We start from the raw sequence: 23,299 nt of genomic DNA, 5'->3' as shown, positions 1-23,299 counted from the left end.
AGATGAGGTAACTATCATTGTGCTGGCAAAAAGCATCTTTCTTCACTGACAGCCATTGAGAAGTAGCCGTGTATTCTGATTAAATAAATTTTTGCGAGCAACTTATCAATCTGAAATATTTCATTTTATTACGATTTATATTACTAGTGACCAGTTTGTCTTTGAAAAGGCTCCTAAAAGCATTAACTTGTGCAGACACTTTCTAGGATCATACTTCCACACTCCACTGTATATGATTTTCAATATAAATTAAGCTAACGTAAGCATGCCGCCCGAGGGCAGTGATATTTATTTGACTGAAGCACTTCCTTTAATCTGTGATTTTACCAAGAATTTCTTCCCAGAATGCATGTGTGTAAGTCGTGGAGCTCTTGTGCACTATATGAGAGTATGTCAGCGGGCTCTCTTGTATAGGCATCTGCTGTTGGCTCTAAATCTCCTCAAATAGCAGATTTCTGCAGCTGTTAGTGGCACCCGTACAATGTAGTGATGCTTTAGTGTTATATAGTACATTCCTGCTCCTAAATTGTGTCTTTTTCATCACCACTTAGCCACTTTGACGCACAAAGAACGTAACATGATTTTAAAGAAAGATTTTAAAGTGTTTCAGCCCATGCAACGCAATTACTTTAGGCTGAAAATGACAGGAGAGTCTATGGGCTGAATCAAAGCCACTGTAACATTGTTTGGTGGTTTACTTAAGTTCTAATTCAAAATTATATAATACAAATCCACTCAGTCAACTTCTGCGTATCACAACATGGTCCATTATGTTCCCCACCATACTGCTGGTGAACTGCTTTCTTCAATTCCAAACTCCTATGAATTATTTGGATTCAGCCTTCAGAAGCATCAAAAATTGCAGCTATGGTTGATGGACAGAAGTGTATGTTGAATGTAAAGAACAGATCTTGTGCTCCTCATGCAAGAGAATCCTATTCTCTTAGGACTCGATGTTTTATTCCACTGTAGACCATTGCTTATATATATATATATATATATATATATATATATATATATATATAAGCATATACAGTACAGACCAAAAGTTTGGACACACCTTCTCATTCAAAGAGTTTTCTTTATTTTCATGACTATGAAAATTGTAGATTCACACTAAAGGCATCAAAACTAATATATGTTATAATAATATAATATAATATATATTAATAATATATATTATAATAATATAATATAATATATATTCATAGTCATATATAGAACTCCTTCAAAAACAGCTAGAAGCCTTGGAGTTATGATTGATGATCAGCTGACTTTCTCAGACCACATTGCTAAAACTGTCCGATCCTGCAGATTTGCTTTATTCAACATCAAAGAAGATCAAGCCACTTTTACGGACTTTTAAATTAAATGTTCCCTCCTATGACCTCCCGAACTCAATCCGGACAGCTGAGTCCTTAGCCATCTTCAAGATTCGGCTTAAAACACATCTCTTCCATCTTTATTTGACCCTCTAACTTTAACACTCACTATTCTAATTCTATTCTTTAAAAAAAATCTAACTACCTTTCTAATCTTTTTATATTCTATTTTCTTTTCATTAATTATGCAATTGTATGTGTGTGTGCGTATGTGTAAAGACCTCTAACACTAGCTTGCTCTATTCTTTTTTTATTCTATCTGTTTTCTTTATATTATATTATTTAAAAGCCCATGCTTCGTGTACTGTGTTAACCTAACTGAGACTTGTTATAGCACTTATATATCATTGCTGTTTTTGATTGCTTCCACTGTCCTCATCTGTAAGTCGCTGTGGATAAAACCGTCTGCTAAATGAATAAATGTAAATGTAAATGCAAAACTATGAATTAACACATGTGGAATTATATATGGAATTATGTACATAACAAAAAAGTGTGAAACAACTGAAAATATGTCATATTCTAGGTTCTTCAAAGTAGCCACCTTTTGCTTTGATTACTGCTTTGCACACTCTTGGCATTCTCTTGATGAGCTTCAAGAGGTAGTCACCTGAAATGGTCTTCCAACAGTCTTGAAGGAGTTCCCCGAGAGATGCTTAGCACTTGTTGGCCCTTTTGCCTTCACTCTGCGGTCCAGCTCACCCCTAAACCATCTCGATTGGGTTCAGGTCCGGTGACTGTGGAGGCCAGGTCATCTGGCGCAGCACCCCATCTCTCTCCTTCTTGGTCAAATAGCCCTTGATGCCTTCAGTGTGACTCTACAATTTTCATAGTCATGAAAATAAAGAAAACTCTTTGAATGAGAAGGTGTGTCCAAACTTTTGGTCTGTACTGTATATATATATGCATATATATGTATATACATACATAAATATATATATGTATATGTGTATATATATATATGTGTATATGTATGTGTATATGTATGTGTATGTATATATATATATATATATATAAATATGCATTTCATCGAGGCACCACCTTAGTTATGCTCATGCCAACATCCTCACAGTTCACATCCTTAAAACCAAAATGTCTGGGATAATATACAATAAATGTCATCTTGCAGAAATAATAATTGTATTGCATCAGAAACCTAGTGCCTCTGAACCTTTGATGTGCCCTCACGTTAACACATATGGAGGAAACTCCAATGCAAAAGCAACATTAGAGATGTTCTCCAGTGCTACATTGCCCTCTGCTGTTCATTGTGCAACTCCTGCAGGGGACGATCAAATATAGAAACCAGTGTCAGAGTCATTAAAATGAATGAATAATTAAAAATGCATTAAAACGGAACAATAAAAGCACTACACAGTATGTTAGTAATGTAGCTTCCTGACTTAAAGAGTCAGATTAAAATGCTTTAGGGTGCTAGTGTTTGGTGTAATGACAAGACCGCCCAACAAACCTTAGAACAACAGTCTAGTCAATAAAAGTAAGCAATGTGTCTTCATATGATTATATTTCAGCAATTATTTGCCAAACATGATGGTCTAAGCACTGATTGTATTAGGTGCAACAAGTGTACATGCCATGATTTTGAATAAATAACTTTAATGAGAGTGAAGCAAAGTAAACATAAAATAGAATAAAATCAACTAAATTAGAGAACAGTACGATTGTTTATAACTAAGACAGCAGTTGATCAGAACATCTTATATTACATATGTAACCATGTAATGATTACTACCGCTCGAACAGTTCAGATAAAAGCTCGCCCACATCTTTAACTCAGTTAACATGATTAAAAAAAGAAAAAAGAAACCATGTCTAAAGTGCCCATTGTTACATAAAGCACAGACCAACTATAAAGTGCATGATTTATAAATGCAGTGGGAAAAACTTCTGGGGAACTGGGGGGGGGGGGATGAAATTGGAAACTATGACCCTATATAGTTGTTCTCTTTAAAAGTCAGCCCATATGTGCTGATGTCACTGACATGTAACTGTTTGATTCCACAGTCATGGTACTATGGCAAAAAATATCCTGTATACTCCTGGCTCCTATATATTTCACCTATGAAATTTTAAAAGCCTTTGTTAATTTTTCTCACATCATATTTCGAGTACTTTTTGCAACCTCTGAACCCTAGTAACAAAATGACACAACACACAAATCAGAGTAGCCATAATAACCCACTAACATATTCTTTGAGTGAATTTCCAGATTTACTGTAATATATATATATATATATATATATATATATATATATATATAGTATGGAGTGCATACAGTGAAACGAAACCCTTCAGTGAACAATTAAAGCATTTTAATCTTTTTAAATATTATTTTTATCTGATTAACAAGAGAAACCACTGCCCTGCAGAGGTCATATATTTCTGGTTAATTTATTTTAGGTATTTATTTATTTATAAAAACTCTGTCATTCGGCATAAATCTGCATCTCGGGTCTGAGCTCTGTCTGATGAAAACCCGTGTGGCCCACAGCTGTGGAATAAAGTCTGTTACTGTGTAGCGGCATGCAGCCGTAGTTTGGGAAAACACCCGAACTAGCTCGACTGGTCTTAAGGGCTTTCGGATGTATGGATACATAGCTTTCAGAATAGTCAGAGCGAGATGGCACAAACATACTGTGAGTTCTTGGCCTACTTTGGGAAGAGAACGACAGTCTGTGGTCCCGCTCCAGAGTCATTTTTGCTTGACCAGCTGGATGGCGTGTTTTAACACTCTGTGATCTCTTAGACCTCTGAGGGTCCCTGCTTATTGCACGAATGTACTGGTAGTCTTCTTTAGAGTTGCTGAGAGTCTTATACATCAGCCTGTCCTGGTTGTGGTTTGCAACGCCAAAACCATCACTGGACCCGGTATGTTTGAAGTCAGGGCAGCTGTATTCCTTATGTAGGGTTAGGTTGCGGGGCAGTGCTACGGATTCGAGCCTGTGTTGAGGATAGTTGTGCATGGATCGACTCTGCTTCATTTTAAGAGCTGATCTGGCTCTCTGCCCACTGCCATGCCTGTCTGACTTCGAGGGCACAGGCGTATCAGGCTCGGAAAGTGGGTCCTCAGGGGAATAATGTGACACCATGGTCACCCTGTACTTCCCATCAGCCCCTTCAGTTGAAATCAGCATCTCCTTCCCAGAGTTTGACCTGCTCCTAGTGTGCATCGTTTCTTGGCACTGACGGTCGCCTCTTACAAGATGGGGCTGGGACAAAACTGGACCCAACAGCCTTTCTTTGGCTGCATTTTCCTGCCTAATGGACTGACTGAAATGTCGATCAGGTAAAGCAGAATTAAAAGCCTTGTAGAGAGATGGGTTCTTCACTTTTGGCTGGAGACTGACATCTCTGGTCATGAAATCAGACTCATTGTTCATTGGAAGGTTGCGTAGAGGCTTGTGGTAGTTCTCGGTACTACCCATCACCTTTGATGAACGAGAGGGCAGTTTGCCGAGTGTGTAAGAGAGAGTGTATCCATGATTGTTCTCTCTGTATTGATTGTATCGAGCCTCTGAATAGGGGCTGTACCTATACTGAACCTTCCCATCTTCAAAGTAGGGTCGCACTTGCTGGATGTCCGATGGTGGTGGTTTTTGGTAAGCTTTGCTCTGGCTGCCTTGACGCTGGAGGTAGAAGAACTTGTCCTCTGGTGGAGTGTGCATTGAACGCACCCTGCGGATGGTGGGGTAGACGGAGGCTCCATCCAATGGTGGATACCTTGGTCCTCTATGTTTATAGAGACCGGCTGAGGAGTAGTCTTCCTGTTGACCCTTGTATTTAATGGACTGGTGCAGGGATCGTGGCCCAAGGGTACTGCAGTGGTTTCTTGAGAGAACTCTGGGATAAGGATGCCCATCGTCAGGCTGATAATAAGGGGTGCTTTGCCCAACTGGACTTGACCACTGTTGGGAGAAAGCAGACCTTTGGTCTCTGGGTTTGTACTGATACACCACACTTGGTTGAGTACTTGAAGCTTCTGGAAGAACTTCGTGCACTGAAGCAGGCATGGACGTTTCTGCCAGTATAGCTCGAAAGTTGGCAGCATTAGCAGCCTGCTTGTTGTGCAGTGCTTCAATGGCTGAATGACTATCCAAAGAAGAGAATCTCTCTGAAGGAGTTGGCTGTAAACTTCCATGTACCTCCATCTCCGCATCAAGGTTTGATTCACCTCCATCTGTACCAACTCCAACATGGCGGATGTTATCTCTCATAGCTGTCTGGCTCTCTGGAGCCTGGTGAATATCTGGATCTCTGTGAGGAGAGAAATCCTGACAGGGCACATGGGTGCACAGGCCACCAGCTGATGCATCACAACCATCAGAAAAGCTGTGTCCGCTCTCACTGCCATGGCAGGCGCAGGTGCTGCGTAGGCTGCCTGCATCGGTGTGGCTCTCAGTAGACATGGTGCTTGATGGATCTGGTAAGGTCCTGCTAGACACATACCGCTCCTCTCTATCAGAGGATGTCTGTAGAGGAGGAGGAAATTGAAGTGTGAAGAGTGGGTACTGATGATGAACTGGAGAAACAGGTGTGGGAGGTTCAGAGCTTCCACGTTTGCTGAGTCGAGTGGCCTGTTGGGCAGATTCAGCTAGAGCTAGAGCAAGCATACGAGCAGCACTCTTTACTGAAGGCTGGGGAGTTATGAGAGACACCGACCTCACTAACCCAGGAGTGCATTCAAATGTCACTGCACCTAGATGGAGAAAAACAAACCAACATACCTTTTAAATAGAGGAACACAGGGCTAAAATAAATTCTAACTTTCTTTACTTTCTTGCTTTTTCTTGCGGTCCTAAATATCCTTTTCCACATAATCCATTAGGTCAAATGCTAGCTGAGCTAACATTGTTAGCTACCTCTCATTGACATTATTAGCTGTCTCTATCCCAACATATTCCTTCAGATAAAATGCTACAGCTAACATTTTTAGTTTTCTCTTGCAAACATTCCCATGAGAGGTATTCATACCCTAAAGCTGGATCCAGGGGGAAAAGTTTTTTGGGGATTTTGCTTTGTTAAACTAATAAAAACATTAGGGTTGTAAAAATATACAAAGCTCTTAAGAATTTATTTACTTTTGTAATTAACAGCTTAACACCTTCTAAGGCAATTTTTGTGGATGGCACTTGTAGTGGAACATGTGTTTCTTTATACAAATATCTGGATAATGTCATTATATGAACTCAAGAATGGTGCTGACCTGAGTCTGCTCTTCTGTGCTGCCTGACATCCGCAGACCTACTTTCTGCTTTGCAAAAGCTTGCAGAACGCTGATGGCCTTCACCACCTTTTGTGGACACACTGGGCTTTTTCACAAGGGACATGGTGTCAGAAGGACAGGACACAGTACTATTCTTTGCTACTGAGCTCTTTGCGGTGCTCTCATGGCCAGTCTTAAAGTTGCTCAGTTCCAGATTACTTGAGGTGACTGGTACTTCAGAGGGTTTGTGATTTGCATCTTCAGAGCGCTGCGGGATAAGATCAGGTGGCTGGGAGGGACTTGTGACTTTGTCAGAAGTCTTTGACTCAATGTGGCTGCCTCCCACCTTTTTGCGACTGCCTCTTTTCTTACTTTCAGATGGAGTGGGATCAACCAGCTGCGTGGACTGAAAGGCCAGTGGGTCTATGTCTAAGGAGGCTATGCCTATAAACTGAGAATCTGCTGCAGGGTGGGGTGGAGATATTAGAGCTGGCACACAAGAGGAAGAGGAAACAGTGTCCTTCTTGTGGTCTTTGAGACTGGACCGGGAGTCTCCAGTCAATCTGCTGTCCAGCAGCTCCTCACTGAAGGAGACTGATAAAGCATCACTGGTGGAGAGCGGTCGACGTGGACGATAGATATTTGATCCACCTGAGACAAAACATCAGAGATCAGCCCATGGATGAATACATAGAAAGAACTGTAAAACAGCTGACAAATCACTGGAAACAACTGTAGTAAAAGGTTCTGTAACGTTGCTCTTTCTCCTAAACCACACCACTAAAAGCATGTCAGCAAACCCCAGAGACACATTAACACAGACCGATGTGATAGCTCAAGAAGCATATTTCAGTGTTATGTGTTAGGCAGTAGAGAGTGGTATAAAAAAAAATGCTTATTACACCTTTAAGTATGGAAAAGGGAAAAAAAGTGAAATATGATTTTTACCCTCAAAGTTATGTGAAGAGGAAAGAGATTCTTCACTTTTAGCAGATCGTAGTGTTCCACTGTCTCCTCTTCCGCCTATAAAGGCAAGTCAGAGTTTTTTTTTTCATAAAAGATTTCTATTTCAAATAAAAATGCTGTTCTTTTGAACTTTCTATTCTTCAAAGAATAATATTAAGCAGAACAACGGTTTTCAGCCTTGTTACTTAAGCACCAAATAAACATTTTAGAATTATTTCTGAAAGGATCATGTGACACCGAAAACTAAAGTAATGAGTGCTTAACATTCTGCTTTTCCACCACAGGAATAAATTACATTCTAAATTATTACACACTTATTTTAAATAGTAGAAAATAGTTCTTTCTAATGAACAGTTCCATCATTACTTTTGAGCATTGCATAAAGTGTGAAAATCATGACTAAAATGCCCTCTAGGTTAGGCAGCTCGCTAGGATTTGAAACGAATACAGGTTGATACTGAAAAGAGAGGCAAAGCTGCACCTGGAAGGGGAGTGGTTTTCGTCTCACTGGGCTCACTGGGGTGACGGTGCAGTTTGGGCTTGGCAGTAGCAGAGGACTTTCCCATATTAAAGAAGGAAAACCAGTTTCCCACAGGAGACTTCTTCACCTTGGTTGAGCCCTTTTTCCTGTGTTTACCAGCAACAGTTACCAGTTACTATTTCACATCTGCATTTTCCTAAAAGATGAGAATACCACAATACTAAAACAAGTACAAACTGACAGACCTCTCAGAAGGGAAGTCTATAACGGTGTGGAATTTGCCCTGCAGGGCGGCAGGCCCCTCTCCCACATCAATATACTTGCTGTCCGGAGACACAGGAGAGATGAGCTGGGCTTGAGTTCGGGCCTGGGCTTCCTCTAGAGAAAGCAGCTTGGTGGATGGAGAGCTCACTAGTAGAGACTTGGGTCGAGCTAAAGTCATGTGCCCTATGGATTCAGGTTAGAGTTATGAGCTCATTGAAGATCCTCATTAGTAGAGTTTCATCTAAAAATCAATTCTGGTGGGAGGTAGAATCGCAGAGGCTCATTTCATTTCTCACCTGTGCTGTGGCGCATCAGAGTGCTGAGTTTGGGACTGAACAGAACATCAACGTGATTAAGGATGAACTCAACAACCACCGACTGAACGCGAACTTCCAAGAAAGCAGAGGTGCCGCTGAAACACGCCGACTCAATCTGTTTAGACCTGCAGCAATTGAGGAACAATAAATGAATGCAACTTTTTGACACAAATAACATCTTTACAGACAATTTTTCCTTAAGGTATTACTAAATACTAAAGAAATACTAAAATCACCTGAGAAGGTTTGGAGCCCAGACAATTGCAAGGTTTTTGCAGTGCATGTTGGTGACAGCACTGTAAGTTCCCATACGTGATAAATGTCTCATGAGAAACTCAAGAGTCCTGGAAATAAAGCATAAGAATTGCCATTAATATCATTAGGTATTAAAGGCACAGTTCACCCAAAGAAAAAAGTTCTTTGACTGTATTTTTTTTTTTAATTGTACAAAATTATATGAACAAAAAATATAATTCTTCAAAATATCTTCTTTGATGACAGAATTTCCATTTTTTGGTGAACTGTCACTTTAAATATGTATTTTTACAATAGTGGTCACACATGTACTCAACACCCTAATGAGCACAAAAGAACAAATGTAATCATCTGATGAAGAGAAATCTGCACTTCTCTTTTTCATCAGTAGAGGATGCTGTACGCTCATTTGACCTGTAGTGTGGAGGAGGCAGCTGCTGTATGACGTCATGGACTTTGACCAGCCTCTCCTCATCAGTGGCTGCTGAGACAGCATCCTGGGAAAATATGCCAAAGCATCACTTCTCTGTTCCGATACATGTGGCCATGTACTATAGCAGTGGTTGGATGCTTACTGAAAATTTCTCATATAGCTGGTAGGTCAGCAGTGGGTTGGGCAGCTCCCGGAAGTAGAGTTTGCACAACGATCCCATTGAGTGAATGTCCTGGATGTAGCTGTCCTTAGTGAGATCTGGAACATGCTCCGAGTCAAACTCATGCCTATAGTCACAAGAGAGTAATGCATTTTCTTTAGTTTAATATATAAAAATATATTACTGTATTTTGGGTCAAATAAATGCAGCCTTGGTGAACATAAGACACTTCCTTTTAAAAGCTTTTTAAAAAATCATACCAACCCAAACCGTAGTACAGTAATGTATTTTGATTTCTATTAGTTTTCCAGGCCTGAAAAATAAATAAACCTCACCTCATTTTCTGAATGTTAGACGAAATCCCAGATAAGCGGTAAATTCCGTCCACGACTCCATGTCTCTCAATGAACTCGGTGCAGCTTCTGATGACCTGTGGAACTGTTGGACCAAAAACATTAAATCTGCACTTTATTACTGTTCAATGAAAGATTAAGATGCAAACAAACATCTTCTAATGTCTCTCTCTCCTCACCATCATGGCCCGAGTTAAGCAAATGTTCTCCAAGGTCACAGCCGAACACTCTCTCTTTCAGGATACCTCGCTGTTTCAGCTTCTGCTTGGTGGGACGCGACTTCATGAACGTGCGCAGAAATGTGATCAGCTTGCCATGCTTCTTAGACACTACAGACAATGAAAATAACAAAACTTTGAAATCAATGCTGCCAGCTAGTAACAAACTGTACCTCTAAATATTTTAAGGCTGATTTCAAATTTAATTTGAAATTGAATAAAAATTGATGTATAGATTCAAAAGTCTTAGTATTTTAAAAATAAACATTTGTGAGGTTTTAAATCCAATTTATTTAATTACAATGGTCAACTGATGAGTCAATAATATATCTTAATGAACTAATGAAATAATAATCGCGTCATCACTAACTGATGAAATATAAGGTATTATAATTATCTCTATGTTCACAGAGAAATTAAATATTCTGGCAAAAGTGTGTACCTGGTTTGGCCAAAGAGTTGGTCACATTTGAAGGGATTTTCTCACTAATGAGTTCCACACATTCAGAAGGAAAGAATCCCACCTTTGAATGAAAAAACAAATAAATCCAAAATAAAACAAAAAGCTTCATATCTCATTTCATTCATTTTTTCTGAAGTCTCTTAAAGACACAGCTGTGTATAAGTCTGTGAATCCCTCTGTATATAAAATTGACAGTTTTGCTACAGCACAATATGAGTAGAGTATTTATAGTCCTGCATATCAGAAGAAATTACTTTACGACACATTTATCACCTCTAAAATTTCTCCCTTATCAGCAACAGAGAAACACTGACTGTAATGAGTCGATGTTTTGACTCAGATGTGACATAAACGCTGCAAAAACAAGTTTCAGATGTATAGCAAAGTGATGACAAATAAAAATAAAACCACAGCATACTACACCCACTTGAAATCCATGTTTGCCCCTCCACCAGCCAGTGTCTTCTTTAGGAGGCATATCTATCACTGATACTATGTCTCCTACCTTTTGAGGAGAAATTACACTTCAGTTAATACCAATTCCAAATATATTATGCAACAAAATGTAAAATATATATTTATGCACATATACCTCAAAAGAGAGTTCATCTGCTGCTTGGGCGATGTAGCGCTTTATGACATGGGCCGCAGCTACAGCGGGAACATTAATAGAGGATTCATCATGAACCAGCAGGTGATTCCCTTTGTTATCAATCTAGGAGAGTGAAGAAAGACGAAACAAATATATGAACACATGCATATAATCAGCAACCAATAAAACATCAACTTATTTAGTGATTTCATATTTCCTTTTACGATGATCCCAAAGGTGCAACATCAGTGTGAAATATTCACAATATGCTGGGAAAGAGCAAGCAAACATCTCATGCGACTGAGCAAGTCGAGACAAGGAAAGTCAGGTGTCTCTTATCCTTGATAATGACTAACTGCATTAAAAAAACGGGTGTGAACTCTTGTTTTATACACTGAAGACTGAAGTCTGTCCTAAAATTGGATTGTGTTTTATGAGACATTGTGAGCAATTCACTGTTGGTGTTAAACACACCTCTTTAAGTTAAACACACCATGCCATGGCCAATTCGCTCGCAATCACCCCTGTATTTAAGAGGCAGGATTTGGGCAGGCAGCCACAGGAAGCTTTCAGGTATAGTTTAGGTTAAAAATCAGGAGTGACATTTATACCTCCATCCATGTGAGAGCTGGCCCGCAGTTGATCTTGTTATCAGCGATGGCTGAAAGACGGGAAATGTATGCAGTGAGCATCTGGGAAAGTGTCTGTGGAGAAAGAACAGAAACAGAGCAAGGATAATAAACAAAGAGACCATTTTAACACTCTCAATGTGCTCCCTTTGAGAAAGAAGCCTTTGTTCCAACACAATAGCTTCCAACCTAGCCTAGAGAGTGTCCTCATTGTCTGCTACCTACAAAGACAACTACTGCACCTTCTAAGGGAGCATCCTAACTGAAATGAGCCTCAAAAGACTGATTTCATATGATCTACATGGGCAGCAACACAGTGTGACACATAAATAGACCTCTTTACAGGAAGCATGTGTGAGATGTTAGTATGTAACTAAGCTAACTACACAATACTCTAATAGGCATAAAAAGTAAACAACACACAAATATTGCAAGAGATGACCTTCGGAAGTAAAAACCCCATTTATTTTCTTCATATATTAGTAATAATAAGCTTTTGAAGACATACGGTGAGCTACAAAGTTTTTAATTAATGGTATTTGCTTTTGTTGAAGCCACCAGTCATTGTTATTTCAATAATATTTAACGATGTCATGCATGGTGGAAAAACGACATTACCCATGATTCTGCAAATAAATCTCCATTAATCAGAGATTTTAAACAAGCAAACTGCACCAAATTAACTCTTTGCACTCATGAAATATAGTTGTGTATATATGCATTTTGCTTTAAATTAAAGTTATAGTTGGGTTAAAACTCTTTAATGAAGACTTAAAAAAAAAAAAAAAAACCTATGAGAAGAATACTTCCTGAACCAAGGCTGCTGAAATAGTGGGTGGGTAGTGTTGCAGTCCATTGAGCAAATGGTGATTTTTTTTTTATTAGACTTTTTTACAGATATTTATTACTATTGGATGAATTACACAAACACTTCCATTTTCGACCACCATTTTTAATTTTGACTGCACTGGGATTGTCATCAAGGATACATGTAGACAGTATACTCAATATATATATGCGTGTGTGTGTGTGTGTGTGTGTGTGTGTGTGTATGTGTGTGTGTGTGTGTGTGTGTGTGTGTGGTGGACCTACCTCAGCTTTGTCCTTTAGGCTGTCTATACGGGGCAGCTGAGGTAGCTGAGAGAATCTTCTATCATAGATACAAAGGTGGAGATGCTTGTCAAGGACTCGAAACTCTTCGTATGAACGCCTCACTATCCACTTACGACCCTAAGACACATGAAAAGCAACAGGAGTGAAAATAGGAAGAACAGTCTTTCTGAATAAAGAAGAGAGAGTCAGCCTGACATTCAAATTTCCTTGAGAAAACATTGAAAATGGATAACAATAGAAAAAAGTGACCTTTTTAAAATTATTTAAAATTCAGCTCTGCCATCACTGTAATAAACTGCATTTTAAAATAAATTAAAAATGTAATTATTTAATTAGGAATATTAGAATATTCTTCTCTGTCAAATAAAATTAAAAAAATATTTTTGTAATGAGAAATAATTTATATATTTTTATGCATTTTTGTAAATAATATGTAACTTGGATAAGCCCATAGTTACATAATATGTAACTATGTCAACTTGGATAAGCCCACTGTGCTGCCTATAGCAGAACCATAATCTCTTTTTTGGTTTATACATTTCTATTGTTTCATGCTTCCATCATAACACCCCAGTGTTTGGTTAAGCAGGCTGAATTCAGTAGCTTATGTGTCTGTGGTTTGTAGATTTCATACAATTGTTAAACAATGAGATTTGCTCCAGTGGTCGAGCAAATGGTTCAGAAACAGCAGAGCAGGATTCTTCTAAATCCATTCAGCTCTTACACTTCCCAGCACAAAAACGGCCTTTGAATTCATATTTTTAGAAGTTCTGTGGACGAGTGTAAAACCCTCCCAGAGCCAAAAAAATAAATAAAAAATAGCCCCATTGTTTTGGTATGGTAAGAAATCCAGGATCAAAAGTGTTTACATTTTCATCTTTGTCTTCATCCTGGCCTCAAAATCCTCTTTTAAAATCCTGTCTTTTCCTAAACCCGGACGCATACCATGAAACAGATAAATTGCTGTGCAAACTGTATGCGGTTGGCCTCCCTGTTTGATCTGAAGCTCTTAAAGGTCTTTTTATAACTTCACCGTTTTTCCTAGGCTTAGCTTTCGCTCTGTTGCCATAACAGATCAGTGAACCTGGGATGATATTTCTTCTCCTCTGTCACACAGAAAGGCCTACAGAGGTTCTATTTTTTTTCTCTGTGAAAATTTCTCTGTGAAACAAGCTTACCTGGCAACAGATCTGGACCAGATACACTGACTCCTTTGAGTCCAGGCCATTATGTGTGAGGTCATTCTGATCCTCAGATAAAGACAGCTGTGGAGAGACACACAGAGGGTGAGTCGGAGTTTTCAGTATCCATACTCCTACAATATATTCAACAGCAAATAAACAATATAATGTCGAAGGGAGACTACAAAAGCAATAAACATGGTTACATACTACAAAAAAGGTGCATCACAAACCACACATCAATGCTCCCATGTGGCACCAAAAAGAAGGAAAGTAACAAAAATATAATCAAGGCTATATTATTATAATTTCAGCTTACTCTGTTCACTTTTGTTTATTAATGCTGATATACAGCTAACTTACAAATATCTGGACATTTAAGCAACACAGTAGAAACAGACAGATAGCATAACTTCAGCTTATTATGGATTCAGGAAGTTTGGGATTCAAATAATAAATTATTGATATTGCTTAAAATGTAGATAAAACAACAACAACAAAAAGCATTGTGACACTTACTATATCAGTGACTTCATACATCTATTAAAAATCACCTCGAGACCAGTTGGTCATTGCAAAAAGAAGAGTGAAGTTAGTTGTGAGAAAAACTGTAGCATCATTTATAAGTTGTGTATGTATGTACAATTCAAACAGGTTCAAACATCTTAAAATACTCTTGTTGGGCCACTGTATATGGCCATTTAAAATGTAAATAAAAAGAAAAGAATCTAATAAATATGAAAAAATAAATATGCTAAAGTAAACAAAAATACCATTAACGTTGCCTTCTTCACTTCATATCCAAAAATTCAGCCTGCACTGAAAAGCTTTCATCAAAATGCAAAGACTGTGTAAAATATTCAAGGCTAAGACCTAACGTGGTGTAGCGCCAATGGCTTTATAAAGACTGAAGAAACAACAGGCCCTGATGAGTGACAAACAGACAAGATCTACATACGACAGAAAGAAGAAACAGCTGCAGGTTTATCACCCCTCAACAGTGTCTGCTTCTTTCTGGATTCAAAAACTAACACTTCAGAGAATATTCTCAATACACTGGTCTAGCTGCTCCAGTGCAACTTTATGAAGGACTTTCCTCTGAGGTTTCCACAGCTACTGGCTGAGCACAACATTATGTGATCCTCCTCTATAAAACATCACAACATCTACTTGTCCCTGAAAATATGAGCCAACCTGTGAGCCCAAAAGCTGATGTGATTCAGGGGTTTCGATATGCAAATTAAACATCCAGTAAGGCAAACTCCTGTGTAGTGTCTACTGTAATTTACTTCCCTGAATCATCTCAGTAATGCAGACTCCACATTCATCATTAAACACAAACACACACACACATTAACCTCTACATCAAAGACAAGAACTGCATCCTTTTATCTGATAAAAAAAAAAATGCTGATCCAACACTGAGCCATTTCAAACATGCATTAACCAAATGAAAATAAAACAAAAAAAAAACTTACACAAGCTTTAATGACCTACTTAAGTACTGCAGTTCAGTAGAGCAATACAAACTGCAGGATAAGCACTTGATGTACAGTAGGTCTGTCAAAATCTTTCACCCAAGCACAAATTACTGGACATAAGTCCATTAAATCAATGTAAACATTAATGCATTTCTACATCCTAATGCATTTGCTTTAATTGAACATTTTGGATCAACAGAACTGGTTTCTAAATCACAAACAAACAAACAAACAAACAAAAAACATAATAGATATTTAAAATATCTATTTTATTTTCCAGTAAAAAATGGAAAATTAAATTAGGCAAGTAATTAAACAAATAAAACGGTGTAAAATTTTAAGGATTATTTTTAGAGATTATATATTTTAAATTAAGTTTATTGCTGTGAAACTAAATGTGACAAAAAGAAATTGAATCAGAATTTGTCAGTAAGGGTGAAAAATTATATATATTTAACTTAATATAAGAACATAAAAATAAAAACAAGAAAAAAATATCTAGAAAAAGAGTCATCTTACACAAGTTCTAAAGTACTGCAGAGAAAAAGAAATACTGCAACTCAACAATAAGACAATAAGACATTCAGTTAACGGACATATACATACATACATATATATATATATATATATATATACATACATACATAAATATATACATACATACACACACACACACATATATATATATATACACACACACACACACACACACACACACACGTGTGTGTGTATGTTTCTACACTACACTGCACTGCATGGCTGTAGCCACATGACAAAGCAGCCAAGGATTTCCATTTCCTCAAAGAGGATGTAATGAAACATGAAACATGATGGATACTCACTGATACTCCGTCTGTCTCGTCTTATCAGCACGCCCAGGCCCATTCTGACGGATCCAACCCGATAGTTCCCTATAATCTGGCACCTGAGCCTTTCCTTATTCAGCCTCTCTGCCGATGTTGTGCACGGCTGCTGCACGCAGACGCAGTTACCCGTCACACACACCCCCACACACCAGCAGCCTGTGCTCAGTCAGCTCAGCTCATCAAAATCAGACATCAGAATGAAAATCAGCAATGTGCTGCAGTTAAAACACGTCCTGTCTGAAACAAAGACCTTTTCCCTTCTTCATCTCCTGCAGAGGGATATGCATTATGCTGTGTCTAATGACAACAGAAGAAGAGGACAAATATAGAAATGGGGCGCCCCCTTGCTCCACCATCTTAGCCCCTCCCTGTGCTGGATTGTTGACCCTCCCACTGAATCCATGCAGAACGGAGCTGCGCTCTCAGATACTGATCTCAGAACAGGACATGTACATCAATCTCTGATGTTTTTTGTAGTTTAGTGGTTCAGCGTTTTTAACATCAGGCATCCAGTGGTGATAATTAGTGAGTGAAATTCTTTATTTTACAAAAGTAACTAAAAATATCCTTAAAAACAAAACACTAACATTATTGACACGTATTATTATTATTATGCTCTGTTATACACAAAATTATTACAATTTTCAGTATGATATAAAGATTTTAATATAGACCCATTTGTCTAGAAAAAATATATTTTAAAACTTTCAATAATAAAAACATTTATATTTCACATTTTAACAGTAACAAAAAAAAGGTTGGACAACCCCCTTTTTTATTATTTATTTTGATATATTTCTTACTGAAACAGGAAATTAGGGTGGGACATACTGTATAAAAGAGCAAATGCCCTTTTTAAAAAATCATGACAAAGTCAAGTTGGAATGCAGGCAAGCTGCTATTTTTCTCCCAAAACATTTTATGTAATTTAATAAATTGTAGCGTTTTGAGCACAAGCTGTCTTTGTCATGTTAACCAAATTAGTAAAATAAATGACCATCTACACAAAGCCTTGATTATCATTGATACACACACATATATACATATACATATACATATATACATATACATATACAACCCGAATTCCGGAAAAGTTGGGACGTTTTTTTAATTTTAATAAAATGAAAACTAAAAGACTTTCAAATCACATGAGCCAATATTTTATTCACAATAGAACATAGATAACATAGCAAATGTTTAAACTGAGAAAGTTTACAATTTTATGCACAAAATGAGCTCATTTCAATTTTGATTTCTGCTACAGGTCTCAAAATAGTTGGGACGGGGCATGTTTACCATGGTGTAGCATCTCCTTTTCTTTTCAAAACAGTTTGAAGACGTCTGGGCATTGAGGCTATGAGTTGCTGGAGTTTTGCTGTTGGAATTTGGTCCCATTCTTGCCTTATATAGATTTCCAGCTGCTGAAGAGTTCGTGTTCGTCTTTGACATATTTTTCGTTTAATGATGCGCCAAATGTTCTCTATAGGTGAAAGATCTGGACTGCAGGCAGGCCAGGTTAGCACCCGGACTCTTCTACGACGAAGCCATGCTGTTGTTATAGCTGCAGTATGTGGTTTTGCATTGTCCTGCTGAAATAAACAAGGCCTTCCCTGAAATAGACGTTGTTTGGAGGGAAGCATATGTTGCTCTAAAACCTTTATATACCTTTCAGCATTCACAGAGCCTTCCAAAACATGCAAGCTGCCCATACCGTATGCACTTATGCACCCCCATACCATCAGAGATGCTGGCTTTTGAACTGAACGCTGATAACATGCTGGAAGGTCTCCCTCCTCTTTAGCCCGGAGGACACGGCGTCCGTGATTTCCAACAAGAATGTCAAATTTGGACTCGTCTGACCATAAAACACTATTCCACTTTGAAATAGTCCATTTTAAATGAGCCTTGGCCCACAGGACACAACGGCGCTTCTGGACCATGTTCACATATGGCTTCCTTTTTGCATGATAGAGCTTTAGTTGGCATCTGCTGATGGCACGGCGGATTGTGTTTACCGACAGTGGTTTCTGAAAGTATTCCTGGGCCCATTTAGTAATGTCATTGACACAATCATGCCGATGAGTGATGCAGTGTCGTCTGAGAGCCCGAAGACCACGGGCATCCAATAAAGGTCTCCGGCCTTGTCCCTTACGCACAGAGATTTCTCCAGTTTCTCTGAATCTTTTGATGATGTTATGCACTGTAGATGATGAGATTTGCAAAGCCTTTGCAATTTGACGTTGAGGAACATTGTTTTTAAAGTTTTCCACAACTTTTTTTACGCAGTCTTTCACAGATTGGAGAGCCTCTGCCCATCTTTACTTCTGAGAGACTCTGCTTCTCTAAGACAAAGCTTTTATAGCTAATCATGTTACAGACCTGATATCAATTAACTTAATTAATCACTAGATGTTCTCCCAGCTGAATCTTTTCAAAACTGCTTGCTTTTTTAGCCATTTGTTGCCCCCGTGCCAACTTTTTTGAGACCTGTAGCAGGCATTAAATTTTAAATGAGCTAATTAAGTGGATAAAAGTGTAAAATTTCTCAGTTTAAACATTTGCTACGTTATCTATGTTCTATTGTGAATAAAATATTGGCTCATGTGATTTGAAATTCCTTTAGTTTTCATTTTATTAAAATTTAAAAAACGTCCCAACTTTTCCGGAATTCGGGTTGTATATATATATATATATATATATACACATACGTATATATATATATATATATATATATATATATATATATATATATATATATATATGTGTGTGTGTGTGTGTGTGTGTGTATGTGTGTATATGTATATGTATGTATATTATATATATATATATATATATATATATATATATATATATATATATATATATATATATATATATATATATATATATATATATATATTATACACACACACAGATATAAGAACTATAATAAAAAAATATATATATATATTTTTTTGTATTATCGTTTATTGTAATCATGGGTTAAGAATTACTACAAAATGATTTCAAGGCTTCCTGGATGTTGTCTGGATGTTATAAACAAACTGAAATAAGAAATACAAATTGCCCAATGAGCCCATGTTATTCAGACCAAAACCTCTGAAATGCACTGTGTGATTATGATTAGACAAGTAGGAACTTCCCATGAGTCATCAATATTTTTGGTTCATATTCCCAGAAGAGAAAGACTATACATTTGTAAATGTGTACAGCATGTTATTTTGACAACTTCAAGGAGTATACTCACAAGTTGGCCTCAAAACAATTGTTAAAATCTGAATGTTGTGGTTAAAATGCCCCTTTGTAACCTTACCATGACAGGCCCTGTCTAAGCCACTGGTCTGGAAAATAACATGCCGATTTTCCCCCCTTTAGCTGAATCTATGAAATGCCAGATCATGCACAACAATCTACTCAAACCTTGTAGTAATACTGAATAAAAGACATAAGCGCATTTAAGTTTGTAACACCTAATCTGTTATTTGGAACTGTGATAAAAATGGGTAAAAAGTAGATGCCAAAGGTAAATGGCCACAGCTTTATGTCAACAATCTGTGGATTAAAATTCCACTTGTATAATAAATTCCAGCAAAAGCTTTTTTAGTAGCAATAATCCTGAAGGAAATTCCTCGAGTTATATAAAAGCTAGAAAGAGTAACCTAGTCATCATGAGTTGACTCTCCATCTGGAGCCACGGCTAATCTACAGTGCTGTAAATTACACAAGGGTTGTCAGCAATTAAATCACATGATGCATCTACCCCTAAAGATACATGCCAGGTTTACTGCACGTCTTTAAGATGAGCCCAAAGTCTCGGAGAGAAAAAGTTAATCAGGCTTAACTTCAGTCAAAAATATGATAAATCATAATCCAGCGCTGACCGACTTCATAAACGTAGATCCTGAATCTGGTTCCAGGTACAACAGATTCAACAATTTTTTTTTTGTAGTTTTAGTTTTAGTTTACTATTATAACCCTGAAACACGTATATATAAAAAAATAAATTAAAAAAACTATGTTTCCATAAAATAAATCTACCAAAATAAATAAATAAAAATAATATTTTTGCATTGTTTTCCAGTAAAATAATCAATTAATTTATCATTTATACAATTTGATTTAAGTGTTTAAGTACAGAATTTAAAACTAATTTTGTACAGTCTGAATATTTTAGTAGCATATTCAAAGTTATTGAACAACAACAAAAAAAGGCATTTGTATAGTGAAATTACCAATACAGACAGAAACTGTGTTATTAGAAAGAATACGCTAATTAATCAAAATTGGTTCATTTGCATTTATTTTCAAAGATATTCTGTTGTAAATCTTGGTGCTAATAATTATGACCAGGATTTGGACTCGTATTATGATTTTGAACTTTTAGTTTTGTTCAGATGTCCTCATTACAGAAAATGTTTCTATCTTGTGTCCATACTGTATAAGACCATTTTTATTATTATTATTATTATTATTCACACCGGACAAACAAAAGGCACCATTGCATGAAATTGCTGCTATCTGATACACGTTTATTGACATAGTATCGTTCAACTGTAGAAATGCACATGACCATTGAAGGCAACAAAAGAGAAGTAGCCCTAAAAGACATTCCTCCTGAAACGTCAAGTTTCTTAATTGCCAAGGCTTCACCAGTCCCCGGCCACAGTGTGTCAGTGTAATGCGCTCAGGAGACTCAATGTGATCTAACAGAACAGGAGTCTGTGTGACCTTGAGAGCTGAAAAACGCAGGATGATAGAGGCGCAGAGCACAGAGCCGTGGGATGTGAGGGCAAACTTCCTGTTCCTCAGCTATGACGCCATACCCTGCTCATGATGCACATCATGATCGACTCTCAGAGCAGGATAATGTATATACAGCAAAGACTGAGGAGGGGCTCAATGGTATATACTGCTCTCTGCTGGAACCCATCAGCATTGAAATAAAAATGAAGTCCAGTCTGATGTTCGATCAGAGACATTAGGAGTAGAAGAACATTTATAAAAACTAAAGTGGCAATTGAAGTGCCAGTTGCCTTTTCTTTTACTCTAGAATGCATATGTACAATAACTGGACCAGGCTGGCTGCTGAATGAACCGACTTTCCTTAAAGGGACTTTGTGTGATTAGAGTATGTCTGCAGAGAACTGATGCAAATCTGCATTTCCAGTCCACCATGGCATTAATCATCATGGTTACTATGCCCATGAACATCATATTAATACTAACAACATATTACTGCTCATATTTACATATCATCACATGTCTGTTAAGTATGCATTATCCTGGCCTGTGCTGATAAAGTATGGGCAAGTTTCCATAACAGAGAGCATTTGCATAAGTCTTAAAGGCACTGTAGCAAAAACTGCTAGATTAAAATGGCAATATAAAACTAAACTGGGCTATTTTGGAGCATGATAGGATATACTTACATTATACACAGAGAAATATAAGAACATGTAATGGAAATGCAGACGACAACAATAAATATGGTTAATTAATGTTTGAGCATATGCACATTTCCATTCAAAACTTTTAAAAAAATCTAATCTGAAAAAAGTGCACTACCATTTTCATTACCATATGAAAAAATGTTAAACCAGCATATTACAATGATTTCTAAAAAAAATAAATAGCGTGTCACTGAGGACTGGAGTAATGATGCTGAAATTTCAGCTTTGCCATCACAGGAATACAAATGGCAAAATGTATTAAAACAGACAAGAGTTATTTTAAAATTATAATTTTTAATGTTATAATTGTTTCTACTGTATTTTTGATCAGATAAATTCAGTTAAGCTAGTTGAGCATAAGAGAATGCCTTTCAAAGACATTAAAAACATTTTTACCAACTCCAAACTTTCAAACAGTAGTATAGAGAAGTCATCGGTGTACAGATGGAAACCGGATGGAGAGTAGCAATGCTAAAAACATTTATAAATATAACAGTTTGGGGAGGAACAATGACGTTGAAATCCAAACAGCTAGCCAAGATGTTTTCCAGCCTGAAGATCTTGCAGGATAGCAACTAACCTGACAGAGACTAATGTGTATTGCATGTAACTTAAACCACAGGCCTAATTTCAACATGATGGATAATCTTCCACCAGTGAAACGAAGAACACAGCCAAGAGCCTAATTAACACATTCCCGTCAACCCTGAGTGATCATGGCCTTCAGCAGAACTGCATTTACCATAAAAGCCTCACCTGCACAGAGCCGAAGTCAACAATCTCATAATGAAAGTGGGCACATTCTGCCAGCCTGGGAAAATGGCCTTTGGTGAGGGACAATCTGCAAAACAAAAACAGCTCATCAGTATTCTGCTTTGTGTGTCTGAAATAAACAAAACGGAGACAGAACTCTTCCCTTATAAACAAAATGTATAAACACCTACTTTTTGACGTTCTTGACCTTCATGCTGGCCGTGCTGGCACATGAGCGCAGAGAAGATTCACCAGGCAGTTCAGGGACCATCGGCGCTCCTCGTGCCTGCGTATACGAACACGCACATGTAAACAAACGATTATGCAGCACTCTAAATGCATGAAGCGTGACATACAGAAAGACAGTACACACACACACACACACACCATTACAGCAATGGCGTCCTCCCAGCCTGCAGTCTCTGCTGGCTGCGAGCTCCTATCTTCCTCCCCCTCATCCTCCTCTGGGTGGGGCCTTAAAGAAAATTAGAGAGGGGTATGTTGAAATAAGCTTCTGCTATGACATACATACATACCTCCACATCGCATCACTCGGCACAAAGCAATTACACCAATGAAATTCCTGAGCTAGGATTGTTTTAAAGGAATAGTTTCCAAAAATAAGTTTTCTGTAGAACACAAAATAAGATGTTTTGCAGAATGTTCAAGCTGCCCATTTTTAAAAAAACTGAATCATTTAGTGACCAGGGGTTGTCAA

General features: G+C 37.7%; 1 protein-coding gene across 2 annotated transcripts in view; it reads right to left on the bottom strand.

Moving 5' to 3' along the window:
* Nucleotides 1-3,658: 3,658 nt before the first annotated feature.
* arhgap32a (Rho GTPase activating protein 32a) overlaps nucleotides 3,659-23,299 on the bottom strand; it is a 29,745-nt gene continuing 10,104 nt past the window's right edge. Inside the window, exons 3-22 of one of the 2 annotated variants that reach the window (XM_059533260.1) lie at nucleotides 22,969-23,056; nucleotides 22,773-22,867; nucleotides 22,585-22,669; nucleotides 14,029-14,115; nucleotides 12,830-12,967; nucleotides 11,720-11,812; nucleotides 11,109-11,231; nucleotides 10,944-11,021; nucleotides 10,496-10,577; nucleotides 10,015-10,164; nucleotides 9,818-9,920; nucleotides 9,465-9,609; nucleotides 9,304-9,386; nucleotides 8,871-8,978; nucleotides 8,614-8,759; nucleotides 8,299-8,500; nucleotides 8,054-8,199; nucleotides 7,555-7,629; nucleotides 6,607-7,257; nucleotides 3,659-6,099 (exon numbers count right to left, since the gene is read on the bottom strand). In XM_059533260.1, the coding sequence (XP_059389243.1) occupies nucleotides 3,830-6,099; nucleotides 6,607-7,257; nucleotides 7,555-7,629; nucleotides 8,054-8,199; nucleotides 8,299-8,500; nucleotides 8,614-8,759; nucleotides 8,871-8,978; nucleotides 9,304-9,386; nucleotides 9,465-9,609; nucleotides 9,818-9,920; nucleotides 10,015-10,164; nucleotides 10,496-10,577; nucleotides 10,944-11,021; nucleotides 11,109-11,231; nucleotides 11,720-11,812; nucleotides 12,830-12,967; nucleotides 14,029-14,115; nucleotides 22,585-22,669; nucleotides 22,773-22,867; nucleotides 22,969-23,056 (4,948 nt within the window). In that variant the 3' untranslated portion in view covers nucleotides 3,659-3,829. Of the gene's footprint in view, nucleotides 6,100-6,606; nucleotides 7,258-7,554; nucleotides 7,630-8,053; nucleotides 8,200-8,298; nucleotides 8,501-8,613; nucleotides 8,760-8,870; nucleotides 8,979-9,303; nucleotides 9,387-9,464; nucleotides 9,610-9,817; nucleotides 9,921-10,014; nucleotides 10,165-10,495; nucleotides 10,578-10,943; nucleotides 11,022-11,108; nucleotides 11,232-11,719; nucleotides 11,813-12,829; nucleotides 12,968-14,028; nucleotides 14,116-16,354; nucleotides 16,661-22,584; nucleotides 22,670-22,772; nucleotides 22,868-22,968; nucleotides 23,057-23,299 lie in introns of those variants that run through there. The other variant, XM_059533261.1, reaches the window with a different exon arrangement.

This window comes from Carassius carassius, chromosome 41 (assembly GCF_963082965.1).
Source record: "Carassius carassius chromosome 41, fCarCar2.1, whole genome shotgun sequence".
Lineage (NCBI taxonomy): Eukaryota > Metazoa > Chordata > Actinopteri > Cypriniformes > Cyprinidae > Carassius > Carassius carassius.
The sequence above is the reverse complement of the archived record's forward strand: the minus strand, read 5'-3'. Positions and strand labels throughout refer to the sequence as shown.